Source organism: Nicotiana tabacum, chromosome 22 (assembly GCF_000715075.1).
Source record: "Nicotiana tabacum cultivar K326 chromosome 22, ASM71507v2, whole genome shotgun sequence".
Taxonomy (NCBI): Eukaryota; Viridiplantae; Streptophyta; class Magnoliopsida; order Solanales; family Solanaceae; genus Nicotiana; species Nicotiana tabacum.
Window position 1 is genome coordinate 51,195,503 of NC_134101.1, and position 23,172 is coordinate 51,218,674.

The following is a 23,172-nucleotide window of genomic DNA, read 5'->3' on the forward strand; positions in this document are numbered from 1 at the left end:
GGCTGGTCTGAACAGCCAATAAAATAGACCCAAATTCGAACTCCTCTCACTCTCAATTTCTCGCCAAAATAGACCCAAATTCGAACTCCTCTCACTCTCAATTTCTCGCCAATATTACGCTGCCGCTGTCTTCCTCTGTTGCCTCCTTTTCATCTCTTTCTGCCGCCAAGGCCAAGTCCCTCGTTCTGCGAAATCAAATAGTTTGTTTCTCTTTCTCTGTTTCACGATTTTTTTCTTTATACACTTTACAATAATTTTTAACGATAAAATACAAATCTTAATAAATTTTGGATTATACTGCCGTGTTTGTTCCCATTGCTTAACAAAGCTTATAACTACTTCCATGTGATTTTTAAAAATAAATATTTGTTCTTATTTTCTTTCTGTGTGATAATGGCTGTACTAAATTGAGTTTGAGTAGTAATGATAAATTTTCTGAGGATTTAAATAACTAATTTTACAAAAAAACCTTTCTTATGTGATTTTCAGTTTCACGTAGAGTTGATGACTCACTTAAAGCCCGAAACCCTATATTTTCTTATTTGTTGTGAAAGAATAGAAGAAAATGGAGGGCTATATGGAGGATTGTAGAGTGTTGCTATCTCAATTGAAGCAGCAAGATAAAGACCTAAGGCTCAAAAGAAGGTAACCTTTTTATTTTTATCTTCTGACCTTAATTTAACTCTTCGTTTAAAATATATTACAATGCTAAAGTCGATTTTTTTGGGGATAACGATGGTGTCCGGGCCAAGCTTGCGTACACCTCGACTTTTCCACCGGGTACCTTCTATCTCCCACTAGTAATGGTATCGGGTAACTCTGTCCACCAAGAATTAGACATATGGGAAGAAATCACATAGTGCTTTTGACTCCATTGTGATTTGAAACTGAGACCTCATGGTTCTCAACCCACTTCATTGACCTAGATTCAAATACTGTTAGCATATTGATGCACTTTACCAATTAATGATTGTAACTTTCGTTTTGCTTAATACTCCCTCTTTCTCATTTTATATAATTGTCTTTTACTGGTTTTATAAGAGATTAATGGTCGTGGAAGAAGATATTCAAATAAAAATTGAAAAATTAGTTTGATAGACAAAACATTATAAAGTATGTATAGTTTCTTAATATTTGCGCAGCCTTTGTTCAGTTTATACAAGTGAAATTAAATTTATTTATAAAAAGAAGTTGAATAAATAAATGAATTCAATGTAAGTTTGTTTAGAAATAAGATGGTGTCAAACATTTTAGGACGTTCAAAATGGGAAGACTGTTGTATTAAATGAGATGGAGGGCGTAATTGTTTTTGTATCAGTAATGTACAAAGTGTTTGTGGGAAATGGGAATAATCGATTTTGAGTATTATGTTAGAAATAAGAAGTTAATTTTGCAGGTGGTTAATGGACTTGCATTTATTGGAACGAGAGCGAAAAAAGATGGAAAGACTCAAACCTCACGGTGATACATGAGAACCTTCTTTTGTCTTTAAATTTTCTATATCTTTTTGTAAAAACTCTTCCTTTCCACTTCTTGGATTATGATTGTCCTAGTTAGTAATAGTATTCCTCCCTAGAGAAGGCATGTTAGTCATTGCACTGCTTTCATATTACTGAATATTTGCAACATTGACTGTTCAATTGAATGCACGGATATTGGGAGGCAGTTGTCTGTGAATTTCATTATAGTTTTCTGGACGATCCCTTTGCGAAATTTCCTTCTTCTTTTATTAGCTTTGGCTAAGTCAGGGAAGTCGTGTTAAAGAATGCTTGCTGAGTGTTGTGATTCTTCATTTTATAGGTTTGCAGACCATTATGTAATGAATCACATTTTAATGACGGTTTATGTAGCTAATGAAATTCTGAAGCTTGATATTTGTAAATGAGATGAAAGATAATAAGTGTACACGGTCCTCATTATCAGCGTCAACAAATATGGATTGCATTTTTTTCTTAGGATAGTATTATATCAAAATGTGACAGCTCAGGCAAGTCCAAGGACAAAGACACTTACAGAAAAATCCAATTGCAAGGATAGACTTTCGAAAAATACACAAATATCACCCAAGAAAAAAATGGAAATATCAGAATTTTACAATCACTTATAATTTCAATGAAAAGGTTTCCCAAGAGTTCTGATAGAAGTGAAGTGAGTTGCATTTCAATTTCTCTTAAATGCTGATTATTCCTTTCCATTGAGATGCACTAAAAGAGACTTGCGGAGATGTTTATCCTTATTGGTATATATTTTCCTTTGAAGTGCATTTCAAGCCATTAACAACTTCTCGACTGATGGGGGGCATATATCATTGAACCCTGCCAGCATAACACAAGTGACCAGCACACTAAAGCTCAGGGACAATGCAATAGCAGATGATTAACAGTCTTCGGCCCCTCTGAAAAGAACACAACAGTTACTAACCATAATACTTCACAGACTATCACCAGTAAGATGTGATTCCTTAGTATCGACTATCTTCCCATGCAAAAACTACAGAATTTGAATGTGATATGCATTGCCTCATGCCTTTCAAGGATCCTCAATCCTATATTCTCTTAGTGTTGATTGTAGTATGATTTGACCCAGAAAAGTGCATTAGCAGTTCCCAAGGTTGATGGATGAAATGGACATAAGTGATGACACCCAGTCTCTTATCCAATCCTCTACTAATGCTCCTCCACATCGAACAACTGTATAAACCATCGTTTCTTTCAGAGTTCCATCAGAGAGGATCAACACCATATTTGTGATCAGTGACCTCCATCTGCAGAAGTTTTTAGTAAGTAAAGACCATCCACTGGTTATGTTCCTTGTTGCTAAACTATGAAATCTATTTTTCCAAGTGTGCTTGTTTAAACACAGAAATACATCCAATATGTAGGCCACAATTTGTGATATCAGTCTCCTTTTCTTTTAAAGCATTGTATTTTTTTTATGAAAGTTGTTTCCTATACTCTTTCTACAGCCTGATTAAAAGTATACAGTACCTTATTATGTGGGTTGCTCTTGTTTATGTATTTTGTTATCTGTTGCATTAGCAATGGTTGCTTGTTGTTTTCCTAGTAAACTTTTTGTACTTCAAATTCAACGTCTACTCTTTGATTCCGTATCTGCAGGACTTTACCTGAATCATTGATTAGAGAAGATGATGTAAGTGTTCTTTTTAATGCTTGCTGATGTAATGACATGCTGAAATTCGAAGTTGATAAAACATTCCTCAGTTTATATTTTTTTTAAAATCCAAATGATACTGCTTATATGTAACTTCTGAAGCAAAAGAGTTTGAGTATTCATGCACTCTTTAACTTTGAAAAACCTATTTCTTTTGTTTGTATTGAATATTATCTGCTTTTTATTAAACGAAGTTGCAAATTCAACCCCCCCCCCCCCACACACACACACAAAGCTGATATATTTTCTGTGTGTCTTAATTGCAGTTATATTATGAGAATATTAGAATTTCTGTTGCTAAGGCATTTGGAGTGCATAAGGATGAAAGGACATGCCCTGATGCTCCAGCCATATTGCTCTTTAATTCAGCTGAGAATTTGAGATGCATATATTCCCTTCTTGATAAGATGAACAACAACGGGTTATGCTGTATTGCGGAGACAGTAACTGGCGGTTCAATTACTTTTGAGAAAACCAATTGGCAAATGAGAAGGATAATAAAGTGCAGTCTTCCCAAAATTCTCCATAACCGTGATGATTCCAGTCAAAGTCGGATTAAAAGAATTTCTCAACTCCTCAGTGATCCTCAAAACTTCCATGTTAACCATGGGGTTCTTTGTTCTACCTCCGAATCCTTTCGCCGTGCTGCTATTTATGTAGTGGATAGACTTGAGGAGCTGTCTCTTCTAACTTTGAGTAAAATGCATAGAAATCTCAGGGATGTCACTGGATACATCCCTAAGATGCAGTCTAAACGAATAGGGTGGAATATTGAGAATTTAGTTAATCAAATCAGGAGAACATCTTTGGAAATACTATCAGACTATGAAGAAGGGGATGAGCCACCAGAACCCCTGGCCAAGGCTTTGTCCGTGGCAACATTAATGTTAAAGCCAAAACCTGATTGTCCCTCTCAGATGGTGTTCCAAAAACTTTCACCAGATATAGAAGCATTGCAGAATGATATAGCAGAAGCAATCAGGATACTAGATGATAAAAAAAAATTAAGTTTTGCGGAGCTGGGAAATTTGCCTCTTGTACTGGATTCGAATGCTAAAGCTGCCAAAGAAAGTGTTCGTTTGCGTGTGAAAGTGAGGAAACTGTTGACTGAGTATCTTCTCGAATGCAGTGACTTGCAGTCTATACCTGAAAGTTTACTAGAAAGTCTTGCTATAATTAACAAAACATCTAGGCATGCATCTAAGAAAACCTACTCAAAGAAGGAGGTTGAAGAAGAAGTAGAATGTGTGCTGAATATTAGTGCTCAGATAAAACAAATTGTTTGGGATTTACTCGCTGAAAGTGATGTCAGTGAAGACTTTGCTAATGCATACATGGAGAACATAGAGGAAACTTATTGTGAAGCTGGTGATGAAGATGAGCATCTTTCTGATCATCCTCGAAATTGTAGGTCTGATTCTAATGTCTCATACAGCCAATTAGAAAGTGTAGGTGAGATAAACCAAAGTGACTCCAAGTCACCAATCACCGCTAGTCGAGATGATGCTTTATCCTCTCTGCTTTCACCCAAACACAAGTTGAACCTCAAACTTGAGTCAATGTATACCGATGAAGTAGATTCAGTTCATTCCATTTGGTTTGACAATTCCTCGTCATTCTTAGAATCAAAAAGTTTTGAAGGTGCTAAGAGTATGAGTGGCAAAGATTACCATTTAAGAAGCATGGGCCAACATGGAGGAAGGGAATCATGCCCATCTATGTCCACAAGAGATCAGAATAAATTTTCTACACCTTTCTCGCCTAATAAAGAATCAGACAGGAATGATATGGAGCAAAAAGAAGCTGCATGGCATTTAGGATGCAGGCCACCAAGATATACATCGGAAGAGTGTTCAGAAGAAAAAAATGTATCGCCTCGCAGGAAAAACTTGAGTAGAAATCAGTATCTTCTTATTCAGGAAGCTTCTGATGATACTAGTATGCTTGCTTACAGTCTTGTCGGCTGTATGTTGAATAAGTTTGCTCAGTTGGATGGGTTACAGTTATCTGATGATGATGTATCATATCTCCAAGGCAATACTTCAGATCCCAACAATTTTGAAGGTATCTGAACACAGAACTCTCCTTGTGCTGCTTCTGATTCTAAACAATTGGGTAGTCATTGAAAAAAGATAATGTCTTTTGATTGTTTTAGACAGATTCTCCGTTCCTACCTTTGCTTTTCATATTTTCCATGTCTAAACAGCACTCCATGGGCATTTAAATTTTTAAGGTGTCACTTAAGGAACGTCGTGCTTGGAAAACTCTTGTAAGGTTTAGTATACCTGCATTTTGAGTTATGGGAAGCACTATGCCTACCTAGTGAAGTGGATGCTCTGAATATCTTATCCTGTGAAAGTTGAGATCTATGCCGAGGGCCTATTGGAAACAGCCTCTCTACCTTCACTAGGTAGGGGTAAGGCTTGCGTACACACTAACCCTCCCCTAAGTTGCTCGGACACGGGTGCGGATCTAGAGGTCAGATCCTTCTTAGATGTAAATTCTAAGATTTAGGGATACGGATCCTAGTACGGATACTGGTGCGGGGATCCGGCTAAAAATGTGAAAATATCTCTAAATTATGAGAAATTTTGTGGAATACTTATGTATAACTTGTAAAGTGTGGATTTCTTTTTCATTCTCAAGTTGTAGATAAGTAAATGATTGATTTCCTAGATAAGATATGCTATTTTCTTCAAATTTACCCTAGTTTTGGTAATTGTATCTCGTCTCGAATTTTTTCGTCCATCGCGGTCAAAGTACCCAAAATTGTTTGACCAGATCAGGCACGGATCCCATACCCACACCCGTACTAGTGTCGCGTCGACATGGGTGCGACACCTAAACTGCCGTGTCGGAGCAACTTAGACCCTCCCCAGACCCCACTTGTGGGAACTGGGAATATGCTGGGATTGTTGTTGTTGTTGAAAGTTGAGATCTCAACTGTTCAATCTTGCTCTGACCAACAAGTCACACCTTTAAAGGTTATCTGGGGGGATTATGCACTATATGAGCCTACTCAGATGTAGCATGAAATTTTTTCTATCTCAGCTCGGCTCGGTTGAACTCTTTATCAAAGGCAGTTAAACAAGCCTGAAAATGCCTTTGGAAACAAAGTCCAGGGGAAAGACCTAGTGCAAGTAAAAAAGGGAAACAATTATTACGCGTAGGATTGCATGTTTTATTGATGCTTCATCTCATTGGTATGGCAATGGGTGGGTAATCTGTACGATTGCTATTAAAAAGGTGTCCTGAATAGTACAAAATGAAATGGGATTTTAGGTTGAGCACTTTAGATTTATTATCTTCCCTATTTCTTTTCTTTATTCTTCTTTTGCTGACCCAAATAGATTAGGATTGAGATGTTGTTGTTGGGATAGGAAATAGTGGCAGAGGGAAAGCTATAAGAAAGGAGGGCTTTTGGTGGGATTAGAACCTTGTACCTGAATGAGTAGGATAAAAAGGCAAAAAAGAAAAGAAAAAGGAATTATATCTGCTGAGAGATGAAAAAGGATTCTTACATATCTTGTTGGTCATACTGCAATTTGTTCTGATTGCTGTTTTATGTTTTCGGTATTCTGTTTCTTCAGGTCAATTTATCTTTCTATTTTGACTTCTGAATGCTGTCAAGAATGTTTGGGATGTCACTTGTGTGATGCTTTTGAGGTGGCAGACTCTACATTGTATGAGAAGTCAAAGAACCAGCCGAAAAGTGTGTTTCAGTACGAAAAAGGGAAGATGAACACAGAGAGGCTCTTAAAAAAAGAAATAGAATGAATAGGACAGACGCATAGTAAAATTGAGATTTAGAATAAAACAAGGCAGAAATGAAAACCAAGCAGGGAGTAGAATGGTTGTTTATTATCTGAAGATAATATGCTTAAGTGAGTGAGAGATTGATTGTGGACATGCAGGGAGTAGAATGGTTGTTTATTATCTGAAGATAATATGCTTAAGTGAGTGAGAGATTGATACTGCAATGGTACGTTGATGTTGCTGGATCCTAACCTTTGTAATATCTACAAGAGAATTGCGCCGTAAATTCCTCCAAGTTACTTAGCTATTGCTAAATCCCTGGACATTTGAAAGTTATGGATGGTTTTAGATAGCTTGAGTGATTGTCAGCAAAGTTTCATAATATGAATTTGCTATTATTGTGACATGATTCAAAATCCTCTGATGGAGCTTTGAAATATGAACCTTTACAAAAATATTGTCCCCTACACCGGTTCTCTTGCTTCCCGTCCTTAGAAAGTTTGAAAATTTTGTATTTTTGAAGGTTGGTGTTTACTGATTTCTTTATTTATTTACAGTTCTGAAGGACAGGGGAAGCTCCTGTGATGAGACCACTAACTCCTTAATGCTACATGTTCTTGAAGAGATAATTCCTTCATTTCCGTACAGGTACTTCTGAGTCTGCTAGTTTCTTTATAAATTAATGTTACCTCTACACACTATATAGTGTTTTTATTTCAACATAAAAGGTAAATATCATGAGGATGGAAGCTGCTTGAATCTGATAAGCTTATTTCTAAACTAATTTTCTACTTTTCATTAAAAAAAGGAATTTCTAAATCTTGTACTTCACAAGTCTTGCGACCAGAAGGCTGCTGCAGTTGAATTCTGTGGCCCGAAACTCAAATTGCTTTTACTCTAACTGAATTTTTTCTTTACTTCTATCCTTCCTTAGTAAATTATAGAATATTGCCAGAACTGTAAAACTCCTGAGCTGAGGGTCTACCGGAAAGGTAGGGATAAGGTCTGCGTACACACTACCCTCCCCTGACCCCACTTGTGGGACTACACTGGGTATGTTGTTGTTGCCCGAACTGTAAAATGTGGCCTCCTCGCTCTAGAAGAAGTAAAGAAAGAGAAAAAAGAACGTTTGCCAAAAGTGCAATTATGACCAATTAGCAAAATATGACCTGTTGAGCTCGGTTCACAAAAGTGATGTTATGGCATTATATGGTAAAAGGACGCAGTTACGGCAACTTCAGTGTAAATTGGTAAAGGACAGAGGGTAATAGATGCAACTAGAACACTATTATAATAGAGGATTATCAATATCAACCTTCTGAATTGATCTTTAGTGGACATGATTCAGATTCTCTTTAGTTTCTGCGCAGGGTAAAAAGAATTTTGCCGCTCTATGCTTGCTGTAACTAGTTCTTTTGGTCTCCATTAGTAGATCTGGATAGAGACAGCTCTATTTTTTGGTCTTAGAAAGTTATGACATATTATAGAAACTCCATCTGCTGTGAAACTAATAGCCGATGTGACATATTATAGTCTAAGGACCAACTATTTCTTTTTTAAAAAGTGACCTCACTTGGTCTTCTTATTCAAGTAGTTAACTTTTCCCTTCGGTAAGCATTCCTTTGGTGAAGAGGGGATTTGCGCATCCAACGATAAGATTAATGGCCTTGAATTGTCCTGAGTAAACTATTGGGGTCTCCTGTGGTGTAGTAAAAGGGAAGAAATAGGTTTTCCTTTATCCTAGGATTCTTGCAGGAAGAAATAGTTTTTTCCTTATCCCAGGATTCTTGCATTATGAACTAAAAAAGAGTAACTCAAACTCACCCCACAGATTTCTTCCTTACGGCGTGTGCAATGAGGTGGTTGTATGGTTTCTGTATGCAGTGGTAAAGAGCATCTGAAGGAGTTGTTGGGCGTGAGGTAGTTTCTGAAGCCTTGAGGCTTTGTTAGGAGCATAGCTCAAAGGTTCAATTATATAGAAGCTTACATAGATTTGGTTGGGGACGATATCTAGCAAGGACCGTGATTTCTGCATTGTTGGAAAGAGACTCATATGTGGAAGATGCGGTGACACCTAAGTGTTGGTTTGGAACTTCTTAATCGATTGAGGTCATGTTTATGTTAGTTATTATATATATATTACAACTTCTTTTTGCTCTATTTTGGTCACAGTTTTTTGGAAGTAGAAGATTATCAGGCTTCACCAATTGTGCACTTGAAAAGACACATTTTGACTTTTGCTGGAGATCCAGTCTGATGAACATGGTGTTGATGTTGCTTACACAATGAAAGCTGAATTTTGGCCAGAAGAGCAGAAAGTTTATCCTTTTCTTGGCCTAGATATGTATGTATATAAATTTGTTTGTACTTGTTATTTGTTCACTTATTGTTTTGGTTAATATTCGTATTGGACAAGCCAGAAAATAAATTTCTGGTAATAGATATGATACATAGGCATTTCATTTAATCTAAGAGATATGTAAACACTCGATTTCTCATGGGCAATAGATAATTACAGCCTCAGTGAAATGCCAATTTGAACAACTGATGTTGGACTAAATCTTATGGAAATCAGCGTTGTGTTTTTCACTTTTGTACATGTATGGTTGGAACCCTGTTTTTGCTCATGGCTATTCATGACGAGATTTATGTCGATAAGGATTACTATTAGGTATAAACATGGTGAATGATGTAATATTGTGTTTTCTTTTCCACTAATTGAGTATACCAATCAATATAAAGTGAACAAGTGAGTGCCATAGAGGTTTAAAGCAAGTACAAATCTGAAACAGGTGAAGCACAATTACTTTTAGCAACAACAAAAGTAATATAAAAAGTTCAAGATTACATGAATCTAAAGGTGCAGCACAAACAGCTGTTTGATTGAAAACAAGACGGCGAAAGTGTTGCCATAGCAACTCTATCGCCATCTGAAACAAGTAGAAGCACCTCTATGTATAGCTCGACTTAAATTATTGTCAGAGGTAGATCTAGGGCAAGTTATGTGAGTTCAACTCAACTTATTTGCTTACAGAAAAATTATAATTAAAATGAGTGCATGTAATAAAATCACATTCATTCTGAACTCGCGGACTCTAAATCCTAGATATGCTTCTAGTTATTGTCTAATCTAAAACAAAGTAATCTAGTGATCCTTGTCTTTATCCTCATGATTCCACCTTTCTTTCTAGCTCTTGTTGTCAAACTTATCATTATCTTCATTTGGAGCTTCTGCATTTACATAAAGTTTCTGGCCATTAATGCAATTGGTATTGTTGCTGGATTTGAAGTAATATTCTCCAGGTGCCAGTAAGAATGCTGTTGCTGGACTCTCTCTATACGGCCTGAAAACAGCGTTGGAAGTGCATGCATAGTAGTCGAATTTTCCAATCTCCAGCAAATCGTCAGGTTTTTCGAATCTAAACTCTACAAAACAGTGGATAATTAGTCATCAATAAATTAAAGGTCCGGATATGCTCGTATTCAAATACTTAAAATATGTACTTAGTCGGTTCGGACACCACAAATATTAAAAAACAGGATTTTTCATAAAAGAGCTAATTATCATACATAACTATAGTTTGCCTAGTTGCTTGTATCACTTATATTCATTCGCTCTAAATGGTTGTATCAACACATACAATACACTGAAAAACAGTGATACATCACTGTATGTATCAACGCAAACAATGGCTGTATGTGACTCCATACACTGTATTTACCGTTGGGATTTTGTTACAAATACAAAGCGTAGCTACTAATTGTAATTATTTCAAAGTGTATTTATGTATGATAAATACAATATATAAGTTAGTTACACCATGTAATTTTTTCTTTAAAAAAAAGAGTAGGTGAAGTTAAATTTTTACCTAATTCATCTCCAGCTTTAAACTTTACAGTGTTAGCCCAATCTTGGTAGTGAGAAGGATAAGGGGCAGGACGCCAACCATAGCCTTCTCCAACAATGTACCTCTCTGAACTTATTGATCTCATCAAAATCCCAACTACAACAAAAAGTAGCAAAATTGTAACCTGCATATTGTGTTGTTTTAAATTAGTCCCCACGTATATTCTCTTAAGTTTTCTAATCCGATTCGAAGGTATATATTGCAAGTTACAATCACATTAGTGCAACTGAACTAATTACCTTTTATAAATGTTCTACTTCTAATTCCACATTCCGTTATTAAAGGTGTAAATGGTGAAAGTTACAACAAATGCATTTAAAAACAAATTAACTTTGCATTAATTCAAGGGATTCTTCCATCTCATTTAATAGTTGAAGTATACAGTGAACTATCGTGAAATAGTGGTAACACATATGTTGTATTTTTTTTTTTTTTTTTGGTTTCTAAAACCACTCAACCAGTAGAATTTTAAATAATGTACAGATTACAACAAAAAAAGAACATGGATGCAGAAGGAAAAGCTATTATATTTAAATATATTATATTACTAAGAGATCGTGAACGTTTCGTTAATCATATCTATAACGTTTAGGGCTTGACATATTGCACAGGATATATGCATAATAGTACTTGTCATCTAATTAAAACTTAAAAAATTGTATCAAATGTAGTATTTTATGGATAACGATAATGAAAAATTAAGTGATATATACCTTTTAGCTTGGCATTTGCTCTCATACCAAAAGTTAGAATTAATGGAATATGTTATTGAGAGAGGAAACCAATTGTACATGTAAAATAACTCGGCAAAATTAATTCACAGTATAGCGTGCTAAGAGAAAGTCCGATAAACCAATCTCCTATTTTCAGGGACATGTATCTTAGGTAGGTGCATGGACCATTGATTAGTCAAATGAGTCCCTCTGTCCGATCTATCATATGTTGCTCTTTTTATGCCATTTTAAAGTAGTTGTATTGGGATAATGAAAATCAACTATAGACAAAAAACTAGTATTTAAATAGAGAAGAATAGAAAGGAGAGCCTACTATTCATTGAATTGCAAAATGATATTTTTATTATAAAAATAATAAGAGATAAATTCAGAGACCTCCCTTAAATTTTGGCTTTGTAACAATAACCTCTCTTATGGTTCACAATATAACACATATCTCCCTTATTTAATTTCTTTATAATAATTCTTTTAAACTTATTAGAATTAATTTTTTTTAATTTGCTCACTAAACCAAACACTTAATACCTTGTAAAATAGAAATATAGTCAAACTAATATTTGTGTATAACTTCCATAATATAAGGAGATTAAGTGTATACTTTTAAAATATAAGGCGTGTATTTGCAACGAAGTGATATTACAGGGTTATTTAGTGCTTTTCTTAAATTTCTCTTTTGCCGAACCTCTTCTTCAAATTAACCCTTCCCCGATTTTTCACTTATAAAATCAGAGTGAATAGAAGAGCTCTGCAATTGCACTTTCCGAAGCTCCAATGGATCCTCTCAATTCCTACGCATCGTCGGCGGCGATGGCGCAGCAAACCTGGGAGTTAGAGAACAACATCGTGACAATGGACGCGCCGTCGGGTTCGACACCGGAAAATTCGGCGTCTGACGCCATATTCCACTACGACGAGGCAGCACAGACGAAGTTCCAGCGGGAGAAGCCGTGGGCGAGTGACCCTCACTTCTTTAAGCGCGTGAAGATCTCTGCTCTCGCGCTTCTCAAGATGGTCGTTCACGCGCGTTCCGGAGGTACGATTGAGGTGATGGGACTCATGCAGGGTAAGACCGACGGCGATGCGATTATTGTTATGGACGCTTTTGCCCTTCCCGTTGAAGGCACTGAAACTAGGGTTAATGCTCAAGCTGATGCTTATGAATATATGGTCGAGTATTCACAGACCAACAAGCAGGTCAGTGCCTTTTAAATTCTTAATAATATGTAATTTGGTTCAGAAGCCTATTGGCCAAATCATGATATTTGTTTGTTTGTTTCCTATATATGCATAGTTAAATCCGGTGGCTTCTGTGGACATTGGTGCAAAATTCTCTTTTTTTCTATTGATGTTTTATTAATGTGGTGGGAAATTTTCCGAATGTGCGGTATATAATAGTAGAGAACCTATGACAGGAGCCTCATGGGTGCGCCAAAGAATAACTAAAACAAAATGTCCTTATTTTATGTTACCTAGAATACTGTCAAGGTTAAATTAAGGCTTTTCCTTACGGGTTGTGTGGCATTTTGACAGAATCTCTTATTAATGGAAGTTTTTCCATGTGAAATTATGTGGAAAATTCTCTTTTTTTCTATTGATGTTTTATGTTTTATTAATGTGGTGGGAAATTTTCCGAATATGCGGTATATAATAGTAGAGAACCTATGACAGGAGCCTCATGGGTGCACCAAAGATTAACTAAAACAAAATGTCCTTATTTTATGTTACCTAGAATACTGTCAAGGTTAAATTAAGGCTTTTCCTTAAGGGTTGTGTGGCATTTTGACAGAATCTCTTATTAATGGAAGTTTTTCCATGTGAAATTATGTGGAAATATTTATAGTGGAGAAGAAAATCATGTTATATTGTTTAAAAATTAGGGTTTAATTCGTCGGTATGCTATTATTTCTAATCTGTTTATCAACCTACATAACATTTGTAATTTTCTCTTAAGAAATAACAAGAGATATGATCATTGTGATCTCTGTGTGATGGATCTTATTACGTAAGAGTGGACTCCATGGTTATAAAAGAAAAGGGTGTACTCCACTATTTGATTCTAGATCAGGATGCTCCTACAAACGGATTGTTGTTTGGTATTTGAAGTTAATAGAGTCTAATCTCGCCAATTACATATTAGCATGCTCATGCCGTTGCTTCGGAATTGCATCGTAGGCCACTCCTTAGTGATTCTTTGGTCATAACCTGCTATTAGTCTGTAGTACATTGCTTAGGTTTCCATCACCGTTTTAGTACACATGCCGTTAAGCCAAAATTTGTCATTTTGAGAATAGAGTGGCCTCTCTTGATTAGTTCTTAGGTCTTTGATCTGGTATCTGTGGCAACTGTTGTTTACCAATCTTGGGGACATATCACAGATTCTTGCTCGTGTGCCATGGTTGCCTTATCATCAGCAAAAAGTCAATTATTTCAGATGATCTATTGCTTCATATGTGTTTCTATAAGCATTTTGTAGGAGTTTCTACTTATATTTATAAATACCTCTGTCTATTTCAGGAGTTTGTAACCTTGCAGTTTATTAGAGCCTCTTGTCAAAATCTTTCATTGGTCACGGAATTCAATCTTGTTGCACCTAGAAATTCTTTTGAGTTGCTTAAATTTAGGCTGTGTGCATTTGTATATAGGATTTATACATTGTGTCTCAATTGATTTTCTTAATTGGAAGGTGCTTGTGGATGTAGTTTGTTCAGACCATTCTCATACTCAGTTTTTGGTATAGGCTGGTCGGCTGGAAAATGTGGTTGGGTGGTACCATTCTCATCCTGGTTATGGATGCTGGCTCTCTGGCATTGATGTTACCACACAAATGCTTAACCAGCAATATCAGGAGCCCTTTCTTGCAGTTGTTATTGATCCAACAAGAACTGTTTCTGCTGGAAAAGTTGAGATTGGTGCCTTTCGAACATATCCAGAAGGATACAAGCCTCCAGATGATCCCATCTCAGAGTACCAGACCATTCCGTTGAACAAAATCGAAGACTTTGGAGTACATTGCAAGCAGGTTGCCTCTTTGGCATGGGCGCATGCACTCACACATATATGTTTAAATCTTTGACTGTTAGCTCACCAATTTTTCTCTTTATTTGCAGTATTATTCATTGGATATTACGTATTTCAAGTCCTCTCTTGATTGCCATCTCTTGGACCTACTATGGAACAAGTATTGGGTGAACACACTTTCGTCTTCTCCTTTGCTTGGAAATGGAGACTATGTTGCTGGACAGATATCTGATCTTGGTAATATTATTGTTGCTTAACATTTCCACTTTCTATTATTATCAGAATGAATTGATGGCTGTATATAAGTTTCCACTATTGAAACACCTCGAAATTAGTTGACCCCATTAAATCATACAGCTGAAAAGCTGGAGCAAGCTGAAAATCAACTATCCCATTCACGTTTTGGCCCCTTAATGGCACCCCCTCAAAGGAAGAAAGAGGTATTTTTTTTGTGTTCTCTTGTGTCTTGACTCTTTTATCTTTGAATCTTTGGCATGTGATTCCTATTCGAAGATATCAAACTCCAAGTAGTATTTTGTGCTTACAGAGCGGCTATTTCTGTAACTGTGCGGCGTATTAAGCCCTCTTGATCATATTTTACTGGGATATGAAACTGCTTATAACTAAAATATGCCAGGATATGCTAAGGGAACTCAATATAAATCTGCCTAATACAATGAATATACTTTTGTATTACTCTTGAAATTTAGCTTGACTTTATCCGGTATGACTTTCTCAAATTATTTCGATATTTAAATTTATCAATAATATTTTTGAGTGGTATTTATTTGCTTAATTTTATCAAATAAATTTAAAGTGTGGATAGAATTATATTATATCTATTCTCCTCTTTATACATTAGTTTTTGTTCTACAATATTTTAATTTTTTTCATTTAGTGTTTATCTATAATACGAATATTATTGTATTATTTTTCTAAATGGATGATGTTGAATTATTTCAAAGGTTAGACAAAGAAGTTCTTTTATTGTATGTCATAAATCTACTATTAATTGTAATAATTATTATTTTTGTATTATTTTCAACAAGAAATTAAATTGAATTCTTCTTCCCGTTTGTATTTAATAAGAAAGTCTAATTTTTTTAATTAAAATTACTACATAATAAGTTAAATTATATCTTTATATATTTTATTTATTTCATGAAATTATTGTTTATGTTCTTTTCTTTCGTTTATCTATTATATTATTTTTAGTTACATGATCTTATCCATATAGCATGACTATATAAATTATTACTAATATCGGCTTTATATTAGTCCAACAAATATGAGGTGATGGTTAAGTGGTATGCATTTTCACGTTGAGTAACTTTTAAAGTATGTTTGAAAATCCATATAAGAATTGGATTTGGGTATAATTGGGTATAATTATACAATTTGGCATATTTGTCCAAGTAGTTACTTGGTTAACATGGAATTGGATGGAGTTGAAGCCTGAAGGGGTATAATTACACTCTCCAATTTTCAATGAGGAGGTGAGAATCGGAGGTAATATTGTGTAATAATAAGCTAATTTAACTTTTAAAATTTTCTTTTCTTTTTTCAAACATATTAAGTACTAGTAGTGTTAGAACCCGCACAATGCGCGGATAATTTGATAGAATATTAATCTTATAAAATTATGATTTAATATATCATATTATTTTAATAAATATTAGTTGTTATTTTATTATTTAATATAATGTACAGAAATATAACAAAATCTATACAAAATCATACACTATATAGTTATCAAATTAATTGTTTGTTCCTTATTTATTCTTTATTATTTTATTATTATTATTATTATTATTATTAAATTAGCAAGTACTTAGTATTATACATTTACTAATATGACTTTTTATTAACTTGTCAATTAGCTTAATATTTTGATACTACTTCTCTTCGTGGATGCGTTTTTTGCATCATTCTTATCAAAGTACCTCGCGACGCCCTCTCCTGAGTATGCCACCATCAAAGGGGCAGATGGACCCTTAGCAAGTGCTTAATGGGTTTTCAGGTAATGGGCAAGCCAACCGTAAACATAATGGATGGAAAATAAATTGACCTGATCAAGTTGGGAAGAACACGGAATCTTATTCAAACCGGCAAGCCAACCGTAAACATAATGGATGGAAAATAAATTGACCTGATCAAGTTGGGAAGAACACGGAATCTTATTCAAACCATAATAGACACTCGCCAAAATTGGGACTGCAAGGCTATCTTCCGTCCGCTTGCCATCATGCTTGCCATCTTAAAAGTATCGGGACGAATGAAGTTTTCTGCCTTATAGGGAAACACAAAAGCACATAGCTAACATGATAAGAAGGCTGCTAGATATGTTTCATCTTTCTTGTCAGACCTCACCCTAAGCTTGGAAAATACAGCTTCTTCATCACTTGACCATCTAGTTGTCTCAGGAATAACTCCGTTAGGATTATCTTTAGGTGCGCGGATTTCTTTTCCTTCCGTAATGGGGCAAGTTTATATATTAAAGCTTTCTTACCCCAAAAATTTGTCCACTTGCTCAAGGAGACCTTTTGGTTAACGCCCATACCTTCCTTAAGATGATGAAAAGCAGCGAATAAGTACTCACAAGATTGAGGAACAAATCTCATCTATTTTTCGTCTAAACATGTGAGTTCCCTTGTCTCAGGTACCACTTCCTCGTACAGAGAACCCGCAATGGGCAAACCTCCAAGAATATGTAAGTCCCAAAGAGAGATAGATAGTTCTCCGGCTGATTTAAGAAGTGTGTTTGTCTTGGGGCACCAAGCCTCACAAAATGCTTGCAAAATGTTCGAGTTTTGGCCATAAGTGAAAAGCGAGGCATATACAACATCATAAATCTTTGATGTACTCAAGGTTTATTGACTTCTACCAAGTACATCTTCAGCCTATTCCCAATATCTTGGAATGTGACGATACTCTCCCTCGATTGTTACCGTGTTTACCGAACATATTTCTTCTTGAATTATGCGATGCCGTAAGTTTGAAAGGGTTCTAGCAATGTTTACGTGGCGATGGATTGGCGCTTGGAGATACCACATCTTGGATAGTGGATTAGAAGTAGACTTGTGCTCCAAAGTCCAATTTTCTACATGAAGCGGGTTCCTCAAGGAAGGCTGTGAACCTGCATACCGGCCAACTTGTGGGGTGTGAATTAAAAGTTTGGTTTGTTCTATGCCATCTTCAGTCTCAATTGGTTTATTCATCCCCGCCCAAAAAATTGGAGTGATAACCTTAGGGTGTGCCAACCAAATTTTAGGATACTTATCCCCGCTCGCAGTATCTCATAATTGAGGCTGAAGATGGCATAGAACAAAGAAATTTTTTGATTCACACCCCACAAGTTGGCGGTATGCAGGCTCACGACCTTCCTTGAGGAACCCGCTTCATGTAGAAAACTGGACTTTGGAGCACAAGTCTACTTCTAATCCACTTTCCAAGATGTGGTATCTCCAAGCGCCAATCCATTGCCACGTAAACATTGCTAGCACCCTTTCGAACTTAGGACATCGCATAATTCAAAGAGAAATATGTTGGGAAAACACGGTAACAAATGAGGGAGAGTATCGTCACATTCCAAGATATTGGGAATGGGCTGGAGATGTACTTGGTAGAAGTCAACAAACCTTGAGTACATCAAAGATTTATGATGTTGTATATGCCTCGCTTTTCACTTATGATCGAAACTCGAACATTTTATCAGACTTGGTACCCCAAGACAAACACACTTCTTACATCAGCCGGAGAACTATCTATCTCTTTGGGACTTGCATATTCTTGGAGGTTTGTCCATTGCGGGTTCTCCGTACGAGGAAGTGGTACCTGAGACAAGGGAACTCACATGTTTAGACGAAAAACAGATGAGACTTATTTGCTGCTTTCCATCGTCTTAAGGAAGGTACATGCGTTAACCAAAAGGTCTCCTTGAGCAAGTGGACAAAATTTTGGTGTAAGAAAACTTTAATATATAAACCTGCCCCATTACAGAAATCCCCTAAAGTCGATACATAATCCTAACGGAGTTATTCCTGAGACAACTAGATGGTCAAGTGATGAAGAAGCTGTATTTTCCAAGCTTAGGGCGAGGTCTGACAAGAAAGATGAAACATATTTAGCAGCCTTCTTATCATGTTGGTTATGTGCTTTTGTGTTTCCCTATAAGGCAGAAAACTTCATTTTTCTCTAAACTTTTAAGATGGCAAGCAGACAGAAGATTAGCCTTGCTGTCCCAGTTTTGGCGAGTGCCTATCATGGTTTGAATAGATTTCGTGTTCTTCCCAATTTGATCGGGTCAAATTTGTTTTCCCATTTATTATGTTTATGGTTGGCTTGCCCATTACCTCAAAACTCATTATGGGGTTGCTAAGGGTCCATATGTCCCTTTGATGGTGGCATATCAGGAGAGGGCGCCGCGAGGTACTTTGATAAGAAAATGCATCCACATCCATAATCGTTATGAATAGAAACTGGAGCACCTAGCATGTGCTTATAAAGAGACTTGGAGAAAGTAACCAAAGAAGAGAAGAAAAAGGAAGGGTACGTTGAGTAATCAAATGTGGAACTATGATTAGCTGTCAGTTGCTTATGGTTTCATGCAAGTCTCAGCAATTTGTATGTGGAACTCGTAGGAAAAGGTGAAAAAGCCAAGAGTTGATGAACAAAGAGTTCTCTTACTACTTATAAGAGAAACTTGGAGAAAGTAACCAAAGAAGAGAAGAAAAAGGAAGGGTACGTTGTGTATTCAAATGTGGGACTATGATTAGCTGTCAGTTGCTTATGGTTTAGGTTCATGCAAGTCTCAGCAATTTGTATGTGGAACTCGTAGGAAAAGGTGAAAAGGCCAAGAGTTGATGAACGAAGAGCTCTCTTACTACTTTAGCAGAAGATATAAAAAAAGTATAGTGGACAGGGGAAAAGTTTCCTACTCGTGTGAATAATGTGTTTCAAATATCACCCCAAAGAGAAAACTAGTTCCTTATGATAATATGCCAAACTGATCCTATTTTTACCTTTGAATGATTTGATCCTCTGTCTGTAGAGTGTGGTTAATATAGTAGAGCTGCGAAATAAAAGGTAGTATTTTTTACTGTCCTGGTTTAAGTGTGTGGAAAATAATCACTTGCCAAATATAAAAAGGACCTGGCGTCTTTATTGAATATCTCTGAATAATACCAACACATGTCTATATCATTGTTACATAAGGGGTGTGAGGTTTTGTTTGAGGAAGCTTTGTGATTAGTAATTTGGTATTCAGTCTTATGCCTTGGGAAGTGGTTCTCAATCAGTGTATGTGTTCGCTCTACTTCCCTTCATATTTGCAATATTTGTACCGTGGAAAGTAGATCCTGAAAGCATAAAGCCCACCATTTTTTCCACTTCCAAAATTATATTTTGGTGGATGGTGATGTGTCATATTGTTTCACCTCATGTTTTGCTTTTGCACCATTGAGCTTGGTTATATGGAGTGACCTTGTCTTTATCTAGATCCTCAGACTATGCTTTGAAAGCTATCATGCTTTTTTGAATTGCAAAATACAACATTGCATTATAGTGGTACTAAATGTGTTGGTCCGCTGTTTTGCAGGAAGAATCTCAGCTTGCTAAGATTACACGTGATAGTGCTAAGATTACTGTCGAGCAAGTTCATGGCTTAATGTCGCAGGTATATGCTGCTCTAGTCTTATATTAGTCACATATCTTTCTCATAGCTTGAAAACACTCCACTGATAGATAGAAATGTCTTAGACACTCTGGATGTATTTTTCTGTGGTTTTCAGGTTATCAAAGACATTCTCTTTAATAGTGTTCGTCAGTCAGGCAAGTCGCAGACAGAACCCTCCGGTCCTGAGCCCATGATCGAAACCTGAAAAGTTTATATCCTATTAATCCGGATGTACATCTGTTTGGTGCAACTTCTAGGTTTATTTTTGCAGTTCGTTGCTATACAACTTTGACTCCGCTCTTATGTAGCTCCAAAGAGGTGAAAGTTTAAGGTGATTGACTCTAGAGATTTAGTGACCATTGCAGTTTAACGTTTGCCAAATCTTTCACTAGTTCTTCTCCTTCTCTTTTGTTAATTATAAATTTAGTAAATCCACATGCTAGGTTTGGTTCTCTTGTGGAAAAACAGACTCTACAAGGGGTCACATTAACTACTGAACTGCCATTCTAGTAAAACTTTCTATGAATGACATTTATTTTTTTTAGTTCGAGTTCTCTTTAGACAACTGGTTTCGTGCGTCAACGAGTTTCTTTGACAACACAACAACAACAACTCAGGATAATCCCACTAGTGGAGGTTGCCTACCATCAGAGCAAACCCCTCTTGTCAACACCTTGTTCTTAATTATTTATTAACTTGATCGAGTTCCCGTGTCTTCTATATATTGAGGAATGCAAAGGTTAATTTCGGAGGCAGCAAAATAAGAAAAAGGACCTTAATCCAGTGCAAGTAGTAGGACGTTTGTTTTTTCAAATTTCAGAACCAGTGCTAGTGTTCTGTTTCTTTCCCTTTTTATTATAGAAATCCCTCTTTATTATAGAATACGTGTGATTTCTTTTCTCGCTTATTCAAAATAAAATAATCATTCGTTTAGAAAGAGCGAAAAAAAAAAATGGAGTATTTGATATAAAATCGAAGTGTTTTGAACAAGGTATGGTGAGATGATAGGAATCCATCTTCTCTTAATAAGAGACAATAAAGAAACTTAATTTGAACAATGTATTCTCATAAAAGGTTTTTTTAAGGATCCAACTACTTATGTAGGAATTTCACAAAAGATCGCGCTTCCATAATAAAAGTGGTTAGGAATTTTTCTCAAAAAAAATAACAACAGCCCAGTGAAAAAACTTAACTCTAAGAGATCTCAAAAAAACCTAACTCTAGAGATCTCAAGTTATAAAGAGAATAATCTTTGGAGAAAAAGTGTTTTGCTCCCTTTAGTTGGCAATTGTTGGATTAGTCGAATTCATATGCTTTGAGTAGCAAAATTCAAAGGACAAAAGAGAGTTCAAGAGTCATGATAGTATGTTTGTTAACAGATTGTGCCACGTCTATTTTAATAGACTTTTATGGAGGATTAGTTGCGTCACAACTGTGTCTTATTTATATTTTATATGGATTTATGCCCAACATCCTTCGATACCTAAAGCAAAGCCTTAATAAGAGGCCTTAATATATATATATATATATATATATATATATATATATATATATATATATATATATATATATATATAATTTAATGAACATCGTTTTTTAAAAAATTAGACAAGTGAGGATGTGGAATTAAAAAAAAATGAGAACTTAGTTTTATAAAACTTGTTTTGTTTCTCAAAATACTTATGGGAAAAAGTCCCCTGCGGTTTTAAAAGGCCAAAATTTTTTCTGGGATTTTTTCTTAAAAACACTCTCCAAGTAAGCATATTGCTGACTTTTCACAAAAAAAAAGTTAGTCCTCCATTTTAACAGATATGGGAGGTCACAATTTCATAGTGTATTTAGTGAATATTTGCAGAAAATCGTTAATTGACAAGTAGTTCATTGGACTTCCAACAATGTCTATTGTATAAGCACTCATTTTGAACGTTAATTGCACATCCTTTTGTTTTTTTGCATACTATTCACGAGAACAAGAAGCTAAATACTTAAAATTTTCTCATTTTCTGATCCCGAATTTCTGTATATCTTATTTAAATTATGTTGGCAAATACATATCTGACTCCTTCAACTTGGTACAATATTTCATTGTCACTTCATCTTTGCATGGTACCTATTGAACACTCATATTATCCTGACTACAAATTCAACTCGCTTTGCCTACATATACAAACATGTGTTTGACACTTCTTCCAAGAACATAAAAACCTAAATTACAGATTTCCTTTGCCTGAAAATGCATGTAAAGTTTTAGATGGAAAATAAATTTTCGACAACTCTTTTCCAACCTATTTTCCTTTGCCTGACAATGCATGTGTTTGACTAACTGTTGTTGTTGACAAAGACAGCCATTAAACAAGAAAAGAGTATCTCTAAACCCTTTTTCTCTTCTTTGCTTCTTGGCAGGCATTTAGACAATATAATTAACAGTTTATTTGTTCTATTTATCCATGTTATAAGTCACCCTCACCTTCAACCCCACTCTCCAAATAAAAATAAAGGATTATTCTGTCCCCATTATTAGTATCTTGGGTGACAAATGACACTCGACAAATTAAAAGTTCTTTTTATGTAAGGAGATGTAGTGATTTAAAACAACATTAACAATATGAGGAGTTTAGATTGGAATGAAACACGATTAAGAGTTGTTGTCCTACTTGTAGTCAATCCCTTTTCTTCACTTCATATATATGTAACTTTGTGCACGGCTAAGCTAATAAAGTCTTAAGGGAAACACTTATCCAAATTTTTTACGCCAACTTTATTTCCTCTTTTTTTTTTTCATTTTGAAATCCAATTTAAAATCTCGTATAATAATTAATTTGGACGACTTGATTTTTCTTAAACCTCTTCATAAATTTCCAAAAGAGTGACTCTTAAGTTGAAACTCAACTTTCTCGATCGTATCTGTATA

General features: G+C 35.6%; 3 protein-coding genes across 23 annotated transcripts; 2 read left to right on the forward strand and 1 right to left on the reverse strand.

Moving 5' to 3' along the window:
• LOC107760892 (uncharacterized) lies at positions 1-9,487 on the forward strand. 21 transcript variants are annotated; one of them, XR_012704892.1, is made up of 8 exons: positions 15-645; positions 1,397-1,461; positions 2,260-2,779; positions 3,117-3,150; positions 3,438-5,235; positions 7,485-7,575; positions 8,812-9,011; positions 9,100-9,487. XR_012704892.1 is itself a non-coding variant. In XM_075243773.1 (8 exons), exons 6-8 carry the CDS (start codon positions 3,579-3,581, stop codon positions 9,182-9,184), a joined length of 1,833 nt encoding a protein of 610 aa, XP_075099874.1. In that variant the 5' UTR covers positions 16-645; positions 1,397-1,461; positions 2,260-2,446; positions 2,560-2,779; positions 3,117-3,150; positions 3,438-3,578; the 3' UTR covers positions 9,185-9,487. The 21 variants fall into 21 exon arrangements, 18 of the variants coding, with proteins under 18 accessions (XP_075099874.1, XP_075099873.1, XP_075099876.1 ...); XM_075243773.1 differs by lacking the exon at positions 8,812-9,011 and having other exon boundaries at positions 16-645; positions 2,260-2,446; positions 2,560-2,779; XM_075243772.1 differs by lacking the exon at positions 8,812-9,011 and having other exon boundaries at positions 16-645; positions 2,260-2,446; positions 2,587-2,779.
• A 627-nt stretch (positions 9,488-10,114) lies between these two features.
• On the reverse strand, positions 10,115-10,965 carry LOC107760894 (early nodulin-like protein 3). Its single transcript, XM_016579015.2, has 2 exons — positions 10,797-10,965; positions 10,115-10,353 (listed from the first exon to the last, which is right to left on the reverse strand). Exons 1-2 carry the CDS (start codon positions 10,963-10,965, stop codon positions 10,115-10,117), a joined length of 408 nt encoding a protein of 135 aa, XP_016434501.1.
• A 1,283-nt stretch (positions 10,966-12,248) lies between these two features.
• Positions 12,249-20,805, forward strand: LOC107760891 (COP9 signalosome complex subunit 5a-like). Its single transcript, XM_016579000.2, has 6 exons — positions 12,249-12,763; positions 14,307-14,588; positions 14,677-14,824; positions 14,945-15,027; positions 20,184-20,261; positions 20,377-20,805. The coding sequence occupies exons 1-6, from the start codon at positions 12,341-12,343 to the stop codon at positions 20,464-20,466; spliced, it is 1,104 nt and encodes a 367-aa protein (XP_016434486.1). The 5' UTR covers positions 12,249-12,340; the 3' UTR covers positions 20,467-20,805.
• Positions 20,806-23,172: the final 2,367 nt, after the last annotated feature.